At 41.6% G+C, this 10,083-nt stretch overlaps 1 protein-coding gene across 2 annotated transcripts in view; it reads right to left on the reverse strand.

Annotated features, from left to right (window-relative positions):
• LOC127665914 (lysosomal Pro-X carboxypeptidase) overlaps nucleotides 1–10,048 on the reverse strand; it is a 48,703-nt gene extending 38,655 nt beyond the window's left edge. The window contains exon 1 of one of the 2 annotated variants that reach the window (XM_052158536.1): nucleotides 9,820–10,048. In XM_052158536.1, the coding sequence (XP_052014496.1) occupies nucleotides 9,820–9,981 (162 nt within the window). In that variant the 5' untranslated portion in view covers nucleotides 9,982–10,048. The remainder of the gene's footprint in view (nucleotides 1–9,819) is intronic. The other variant, XM_052158544.1, reaches the window with a different exon arrangement.
• Between the last annotated feature and the right edge of the window lie 35 nt (nucleotides 10,049–10,083).

The raw sequence follows: 10,083 nt of genomic DNA on the forward strand, positions 1-10,083 counted from the left end.
CACAAATGTTCTACAATATCGGGGGAAGAAAGAGGAATTAGAAGGTAGATATGAATACAGGAAAGACCTTGTGCCTGGACGGACTCGCCACCACTGTTTCAGACTTCAAAGCCCCATCCTGTCTCGTTATTTGTAACAAAAGGAGGGCTGAGGGATGAATTTTGTCACATGAGAATGTCTGTCCTGTAGCCTCCTCCTAATTCCAAAGAGAATAGTTTTACAAACTAATTTCTGTCTCCAGAATTAGGAGCCCTCAAAATTGTCTACATTCTCTCCTACCCCTTTCAGAATAAGCACCTGAATCATACTGAATCATCAGAGGCTGTATTCCTGTGATATTTCCCTGTGCACCGGTGCATGTTAATAGACGTATGAGTGTATATTCTCCTGTTCAATCTGTGTTCCAATTTATTGCAGATGACCTTCAAAAAACAAAAGTTTTTCTTCTCTCCAGATTGCAGCAAGGTTCAGAGAAAGCCCTCAGAGAATCTGGCATTAACAACCTGGTTTTTCTAAGTGATGTGTCAGCCTATAAAATGTGATTAGGAAGAACAATGTTTTGGGCTGAGCAGAGGCATGGACAGCTGGAGACAACTTCTCAGAAATGGTGGCACTGCAGAGCAACCCGAGTTAGTAATACATGTGAGGGCAAATGAAGATCTATAATTAAGACTTGGTTTGTAAATGAAAAAAAATCATGTTTCCTTTAACTCTCTAGTAAGTTTGAATGGGAGACACTTAACCACCACACAAGTACTTTCTTTAAAAAAATGTGTGTGGGGGAGAAAGGCTCTTGCCCCAGGCCCATCCCCAACCCCAAGTCAGTTAAGTTTGCCTTGGAAACATGAGGACCAGAATTTGATTCCTGGAACCCATGTTTAAAAAAGAAAACAAAATAACAATCCCCCACAACCAACAGTGACCTTTAAAACGGCAGTTTTCCTTTTCTTGTGTGTATATGCACATATGCATGTGCACCCACGTGTAGGAGCCAGATGTAACACCTCAAAACCTATGCAGCTTGTTTTGCCTGGAGTTTGGCAAACGAGCAAGGCTAGCTAACCAGCAAGTGCAAGGAATCCACCCCTCTCCACCTCCCCAGGGCTGGAAATGACGAATGCAGGCCATTACACTTACGGTTTTGTTGTTTTGTTTTTTCAAACATGAGTTCCAGGGATTAAACTCTGGTCCTCATGCTTCCAAGGTAAGCACTTAACTGAGTGAGGTATATTCTTGGCCCACATTTTCCCTAATATTTTCATTTTATTACCCTTTCTACAGCCACCATCTAGATACAAAAAAGTATGGAATTAAATTGTTACCTTCTGAATCTCTTTGTAGGCAAGGTGGAAGAAGGATTGAGCTTCTTCCTTGCAGAACCTGCAGCTACCTGCAGCTTGCAGACTATTAAAAGAAACAGAATGAAAAGAAACAGACCTACTCTCACGTGTTCATCAAGAAGAGACCTTGGGATATAAACTTATGTAACTACCACCATCAGCAGACACACAACTCTTCCTTACTTCAATGTCTGCTGAAGTGGACAAGACGGAAGGCAAATGAGACAGAGTAAGAAGATTTGTGAAGACAGCATCCTAAGAACACTAATACTCAGTGTGCCACGGGAGAACATGGATGTTTTTAAGACAATGGTTTAGTTTTTTTAAAACGAGTAAGAAGTCATATGTGGTGGCACATGCAGGCCACCTAAAATCTAAGCACTTTGGATGTAGACACAAATGGATCATTGCTTGATGCTAGCCTGTACTATGCACTGAGACCCTGCCTAAGGAAGATAAGAGGCAGGGCATTACTAAAAGGATACAAAACAAATACCATAACACAAGGAAGGAAAAAGATTCCAGCCACCATAAAAGTATAAAGAGCTGGCCAGCCATACTCTCCAAATTTTGAATTGACTCCTGGCTGTGGCAGTGTCTTCGATAGAGCTTTAGACCTGGATGAATGGATGAGACTGATAAAGGCAGGAAAGGCCAACAGAGCCAACTGAAGGGAACAATGTGGGCAGCAGAACAGAGCCAGGAAAGGAATGACCATGTGTGGAGAACAGATTAGAAACTTATCAGTGGGTTGCAGCCTCAGAGTGAAAACCAGACAGTGCTACAGGATCTTGCCATCCCCGGTCACACCAACCTTGCAGTGAGCGTCAAGTATTCCATTTTCTTTGGCCATCACTCTTCAGTACTTCTGTCATGAGCCACTAAGTCCTTCAGCCTCGACTGCCCTTAAGTCCACTCAGCCTCACTCACCTGCTCACACGTCTTAAATCCTGTGGCCAATGGCTGTAATCACATCCTTGAAGTATTGTTTCGATGGCCATGTCTCACCTGGCTGTCTGGGCTGATCCTCCTACCTCTGCCTCCCGAGTAACAAAAAATGCAGCATGCTTCACCATCCTCAGCTAAGATGAACATCTGTCTATAAGATAACATCTTCACTAGCTCCTCTGCCGTTTTTTTCCAGCCTTGACTTTATAGCTCATCAGCATACTAAAACAACTTCAACTATGCTTCCTGCTCTACCTCTCTTCAGAACTCCTGACTCAAGTAACACATCTAAAGAACGAGTTCTTTGTCTCCTCCCATCCCCAAATGTATTCCTCCCAAAGCCTTCTCCGTCTTAGTACATGACGATTTCATCTAACAATGTGTTCAGGTAAAGAAACCATGAAACCAATTATCTCTTACCCCATATCTATTTTATTCACTATACCTTTAAACTATGACTTCAGAGAAATCCCTGAACTTGAGCATTTCTCATGCTTCTACTACTATGGAACTAATTCAAGTCAACACTGTAATCTGAATTTATTATTATTATTATTATTATTATTATTATTATTAATTTGCAGTAGCCTACTTTTCCTGCTCCAGCTGGTTCCCCTCCACAGTCCATTCTTAACACAATAGCCAGATTACATTTGTTAAAACATCAGTCAGAACATGCCACTCTTCTGCTGTTCATATTCAAAAGGCTTCTCACCAAATATTTAATACTCAATCCTTTATAATAGTCAAGGTCCCCATGTAGTCTGTCCCCTTTTTCTATCTTACTACCTTGTCCCCTCCCTCTTCTTTCCTGACACATGTATGCTAGCCACACTGGCCTTAGAATTCTTCTCACCAGACACAGGCCTATCTCTTGAGTTTGTGTACCTGATCCACCTAGAATACTGCAGAGAAAGTCCTTTCCCTAGTCACTAGAAAAGTGCATAGAATAAAACAAGCAACCAATAAATAATAGATGAACATAAAGACACATTTTCAGTATGTGTTAAATGTAGTTTGTCCCCTCCACATATCCACGTGCTGAGTTTGGTCTTGAGCATGTGACATTAGGAAGTGGTGAAATCTATAAGAGGTGGAGCCTGACGAGAGCTAAGTAGGTCACTTGGGGCCACTCCCCTCTAAGAAATTTACTCAGGAAATGAGTTTTCCTAAAACAAGTTATAAAAGGATGGGCTGCCTCCACTGTGTTCTCTGGCTTCCTGTCTTATCAGATAATATCTCCCAGTATTAGGCGCTGCAGGGATATGATGCAGCTATGGGACTCAATGCTATGCTGCTACCTAAGCTGTCATACTCAACACTGTTCCATTATTTATAAAGTCCTCACCTTCAGACATTTTGTTGGAGCAGTGGGAAATGGATTCATGCAATACGATACACTTTTCTGTTTTCCTTTCTCACTGATGAGCATTTTCCTACACCATCATGTGCTTCAAGATCATAATTTTTAAGAGTAACAAGACACCACTTTACAAGTACACCACAAATTAGTTACAGTTTCAGCTTTAAAAACTAGTTATTTTACGAATAGAATAAACAAGATGTGTCTTCTTTGATCTTTCAAAATTCCAATAGTCTCACTTCTAAAATGGGCAACAACCTTACAAGATTGTTATAAAGGCTAAATAATAATGTGGAAAATAAACAGATTCACCAGGGATTCTTATTATTACTTACAACATATACACATCATAATGTCAAGGAAAGACCAGAGATATTGAAGCAACAGATCAAAAAGTGGCACAATTATTAACCTTTAATAGCTTGATCTAGCTATGTTCTATAATTTCTACTAAAACCTACATTCACAAAACATAATCCACACATCAAATGAGGTACAAGAAGAAAGGAGGAGTGGCCCCTGGTTCTGGAAAGACTCAGTGAAACAGTATTCGGCAAAACCAGAACGGGGAAGTGGGAAGGGGTGGGTGGGAGGACAGGGGAAGAGAAGGGGGCTTACAGGACTTTCGGGGAGTGGGGGGGCTAGAAAAGAGGAAATCATTTGAAATGTAAATAAATTATATCGAATAAAAAAAACATGTAAACAGAAATAATGTTTTGAAAAAAAAAACCTACATTCCAAGAAAGAGTTGTAATATATTCAAATAGATATGAGAGACTAAGCATGTAGCTCAGGGACAGAGCACTTGCCTAGCTTGGATAAAGCACTGTCAAAATGAAAGCTACATAGTATCTGGCCCAGAATATATACTCAAAAAATGTTAATTCATTTACAATTAGCAAATGACACCTAGGACTTTTAAATATTGTGAGCCATAACAAAAATATCTTTTATAACTCTCCTCCATATATCATAGGCCGTTATAAGCCACTTTTGACATGGATGCTGAGAACCAAACTCCAGTCTCTCTGCAAGGGAGTCTGAGCAGGAGGATCTCAGATTCCAAGCCAGTACATGATGCGCAGCAGGACTCCATCTGAGTGGGAGGTCAGGGAAAGTAAAACCCACCTGACATGTGAGTAGCACTGTAAGCATGAGGAGTGAAGACAATTAAGGCATATCACAAGGACTCTTCCCTACTGATATTCTTTCCTCTCCAGTCTGCCTATAACCAGGCAAACTGAAGCCACAGATATTCAGTGGTAGAAATGACAACTGTTGAGTTGAAATGTACTTTGCTTATATCTTGTTCAGAGTCAAGATGGAAATGCTGTACAGGAGCAATTCACCAAGGGCAATTCACGCTATGTAAAACCCAAATCTGGGCCACACTGTTGCTCCTCCTGCAGAGCACTACAGGCTAGAGGCTCTAGTGACAAAAGAACTAAAGGCACATTAGAAACAAGCATGGCCAATCCTATTCTAAATGTTAGTACAGGATAATTGAGGAAGTTAAGCAACTGGCCAAGATCATGTCACAAATTAGTTGAAGGCTGAATCTAGAATACACATTGAAATGTCTGTGTCTAGATGTCATGAAGCACAAAATGTGCTAACAGTTAAAACTCCAAAGTTAATTTTGTATTTAGTTACATCTTTAACATTAGCTGAGTGTCTAACGTGATAGAACGTTAGACACTCAGCTACTACAAAGAATTATTCTTTTAGTACTCTTATTAGTAAAAGGCCATTCCAACAACAGCCACTGCTAAATTTTCCTTCTACATTTTGCCAAAGCTCAAAATAGTATAGGGAAAAAAAAACCAGAAATCATCTGATATTCTTTTTATTAGGTTTACATGAGAGAAAAATCATTTCACAAAAGAAAAACATTAATTCCTGTGTTGCAAGTCTATTAACTTATAAAACAAAGATTTTTAAATAAAACATAGCAAAGAAAGTTCAAAGAGATTTTCATGTTTTCCAGAATAACAATTTTAGCTATACGGAATTATTAAATGCATTATTCTGAATAAAGAGAAGTAAATTAAAACATTAAGCAACAGGGAGATAAAAATAATTATTGCTTAGCAATTCCTGGCTGCCCAGTGACATGCACTGTGCTAGATAAGCACTTTGCACATATCAGCACACTTCTTAGCAAACCCGTGAGATGTGTAGTGTAATTACCATTTTCTGCTGACTTACAATAGGGGCTACCTCCAAAGCAAGACATCAATTTACTCAGATGGGACAAAGCCAAAGTTCATTCTCAAAGCAGCTTGTCTCTCTAGAACCTCTGCTCTTAATTATCACCCACCGTCCATAATGAGAGTCAGTCCTTCACATCTAAGAGGTCAGTTCCATGATCTCCGAGACTCCTTCCAGAAACATTTCCATCATCAAACAGAGCAACAGTTAAGAACTAACACAACAGTAGTTTTCGTCCAGGCCTAAGGGAAAGATGAGCTCTAGAAGTTTATGACGAGAGAAGCCAGTGATGAAAGAAGAGTTCAAGGAAGAAGGGGAAGATGTTATCAGTATCTTCTTCCAAGCAGCTTCTTGCAGCTGCATTTTAGCAGACATCAGGCCACTGGGGCAAAAGTAGGGAAGGGGAACACCAAACAGGAACAGAAAGCAGAACTGAAAGAGTGTGCATCCATCAACACACCAAGGCCGCTGAGTGCTCACCCCACGACTAACCAAGAAGCTGTGGGAAGGCCTGCGGGAGCTGACAGCCATGAGGCCCACACTGGAACAAGACAAAGCCTAATAGAAACACTGAGCAGAAGTTACAGGGAATAGCTGGGTGCAAAATCAGCAGTTTCCAAAGAGGCATAATCACAGCAAGGCAGACAACTAGACAGATAAAGTATTCAAGCTGAAATAGGAAGAGATAGGAATTCAGGGAGATAAAAGCAAAGGTTGGAGAAAGCCCTTCTGGACACAGGTAGAATTATGAAATCTGGCAAAACAAAGCTCTTCCTTGTGACCCGTGGTTCTATTCCTTGCTTGCTAAGACCTCTCTTGCCAGGTATGACTGGGATGCCATGTCTTGGGGCTGTGTTATATATTTAAGAATAAACTTCTGTTAAGAATGTGTACGTGGGGACTAAGATGACAGTGCAGTCAGTAAAGAGCCAGTAAAGTCAGTAAAGAGTCAGTAAAGAGGGAGCTCTGAATTTCCCTCATACACACACACTCTAAAGCACTGGGCATGGCTTTTCCTGTAATGCTAGACCCAAGGAGGCAGAGACAGGAAGATCTCTAGAGCTCATGGGTTGGCTAGCCAAATTCAGTGAGAAATCCTATCTCATAAAGTTAGATGGGAAACAATTAAGGAAGAGACTCTCTGCAAACATCCACACATATATGCATGTGTAACTGTACACACATAACATATACACAGACCACACAAACATATACATAGACCACATAAATAACACAAAAAAAGTAAATTTGGGACAGAGATACAACACAGTTGGTACTTGCCTAACATGCACAAAGCCCTGGTTTAATTCCCAGCAGCACATCATTAAGACATGGCAGTAAAAGTGTCTAAAAGTATAAACTCAGTACAAGCCAAAAGTACCAAGTTTTGCTGAGTAAAATCAAAAATCAACTAGCTGTGATGATCTGAACAGGAATGGCCCCCATAGACTCATGTGCATAAATGCTTGGCCCAAAGGGAGTGGCACTACTAGAAGATAAGATCTTGCTGTAGTAGGTGTGGCCTTGTTCAAGAAAAGTATGTCACTGTGGGGGTGGGCTTTAAGGTTATATGTGCTCCAACTACTCCCAGCTGCCTGAAGATCAAGATGTAGAACTCTTGGCTCCTCCAGGACCATGTCTGCATGCATGCTGCATGCTTCCTACATGATGGTAATGGACTGAACCTCTGCAACTGTAAGCCAGCCCCAGTTAAATGTTTCCCTTTATAAGAGTTGCTGAGATCTGAGTGTGGTGGTGCAAGCCTTTAATCCCAGTGCGTGGCAGACAGAAGCAGGTGGATCTCTGTGAGTTCAAGGCCAGCCTGTTTTGCAAAGTGAGTCCCAGGGCAGCCAGGGTTAAACACAGAGAAACTTTGTCTTGAGAAACCAAAAAATAAAAAAATAAAAAGATAAAGAGTTGCAATGAAACCCTAGCTAAGACACTTGTCATCTAACTTCTGAAATATTTTTTAAAAATGTCTTAAATTATATTTATAAAAACAATGGATGGGGAGGGAATTGGATGGCTCAGCGAGTAAGAGCAGCTGTCATGCAAATCTAAGAACCGGAGTTCAGACCTTAGCACCCGCTCAAAAAGTCAGCCATGGCACCATACTCGCCTGTAACCCTAACATCACAGGTAAAGACATGCTTCCAGGTTCAATGAGAAAACATTCTCCCATTCAAGGGAATAAGACAGAGAGTCACATCCTCCCCTGTTCTTCATATGTGCCCTGGCGAGTAACACACGCACACACACACACACACACACAGCGAGAGAGAGAGAGAGAGAGAGAGAGAGAGAGAGAGAGAGAGAGAGAGAGAGAGAGAGAGAGACAGAAACTAGTATCATTCCACCCCTTTACACTTCCATTCTCCTGAAGCAAAGCATTATTCCCAGAGAAATCATATATTCTAAAGCTTCTCCCTCTAACTTCTCTAACTTTACTGTTAATAACTGTATGCTGTAAAGAATTAAATATGCATAAAAAATTCAAAGTTTCAGTACAAGGATTGAGGATAGCTCCATAAGGAAAAGCCCTGAGTTCAGCTTTGTTTTGTGTGTATAGAGAGCAGAGAGGAAAGAGGAAGTCCTAGGGTTCTTAACACACGTCACAACAGCCTTCACGTCAGCTAGACAGCCATAGCACCTGGCTCCACAGAAAGGTTTTTCCTAGGGAAAGCACAAAGCTCCATGGTCCTGACTCCAACTTCTCAGCTTACAAATAAAGAAACTGTAGAGATTAAAGGGGCTGTCCCAGAAAGGCGTCTGCTACCTCAGCTGAAATTAAAATGTTTTCCTTCCTTCTTTTCTTTCTTTCTTTTTCTTTCTTTCTTTCTTTCTTGCTTGCTTTCTTCCTTTTCTTTCTTTCTTTTGAAACCCAAACTCAAATTTCTAGGTCTTTTTTTACTTCAAAATTAAATTGTTCTACAACCCCATCTTCCCTTTTTCCCAAATTCCTAGTCAAACTTCACATCAGCAACCATGCATCAATAACTGTCTATTTAAGACAGCTACTCTGCTAGAGGTATGGTACCTACCTGCTTCAGTTAGTCATCACTGCAACCTTCTTCAGTAAACCAAGAAACTTGGCTCAGAAACTAACTGTAACCTGTCCAAGATTACAGAGTAAGGCCAGAATCCTGATGTGATCTCTAAAGCCAAGATCAGACTACTGTACTCTTTCTAATCCCAGTGCCTGTGCATTCAGGCCTCAGAGACTCCTAGAACTATAGAATTATATATCCTTGTCATTTCAGAGGACACAGGTACTTTTCCATTCAGACGTACAGGGTAATGTCTCATGCTGCAGTCAAATGCAAAGGCATTGGAGAAGCCTGTCTTAAAACTGTGAAGTCAAGTTAAAGACCAGAGAGACCTGATCCTTGCACTCACCTCAGAGCCAGATACAGACCTTCAGCCTCTAAAGGTAACATTTCAGCTGAGAGAAGCAGTTTAGTGAAGCGAAGAGGCTGATCCTTTACTCTGCTACATTATGTAATGGGTACATTAGAATTTATGTTGAAAGACCTAAAGGTGAAGGTAAGCCTCCATACACTAGAATTTGAGTTGAGAGATATGGGGTCAAAGGTTAGTCTCCAGAATCTGGTTTTGGCCAAGGTTAAAGAGAGAGAGAGAGAGAGAGAGAGAGAGAGAGAGAGAGAGAGAGAGAGAGTTTTGATTGAGGCATTTTCAGAGATGAAGTGTTAAAATTATGTATCTTGGAACCTCCAGAACTGGAAGAATACATTTTTGTGGTCTCTGTTGGGAAACACTCGAATAGCTTAAGGCTACCCTCCAGAAAATGAGAACTAAGACCAAGCCAAGTCCTAAGTATCAGAGTCTGAATTTTGGAGTGGGCGGCGGTGCTCCATCAAAGCTCTAACAGCCAAGCAAGGTACGGGCGGGCGGTTGGGATGTGGGACCTAGAACCCTTACTCCCCAGCCTCCGCTTACCTTCTGTTGGAAGTAAAGAACTGAGTATTTACTGGCTACAGCAGGGTCGGGTGTGGGATTAGTTGACAAGTGCAGGCTGCCGAGGGTCTTTAGCCTAGGCCGGATGGTTGTGGCGGCCCCGAGTGATAGGAAAGTCAGGAGCAGGAGAGCTCGGCAGACCATGGCTCGGGACGGCAGCCACAGTGTGGGCGGCTAAAGAAAGAGAGCCACCAGCGGGAGCGCAACCACTAAGCCGGGCCCAGCTCGTAGCTCCGCCCGCGGCCG

This window comes from Apodemus sylvaticus, chromosome 1 (assembly GCF_947179515.1).
Source record: "Apodemus sylvaticus chromosome 1, mApoSyl1.1, whole genome shotgun sequence".
NCBI classification, from domain to species: domain Eukaryota; kingdom Metazoa; phylum Chordata; class Mammalia; order Rodentia; family Muridae; genus Apodemus; species Apodemus sylvaticus.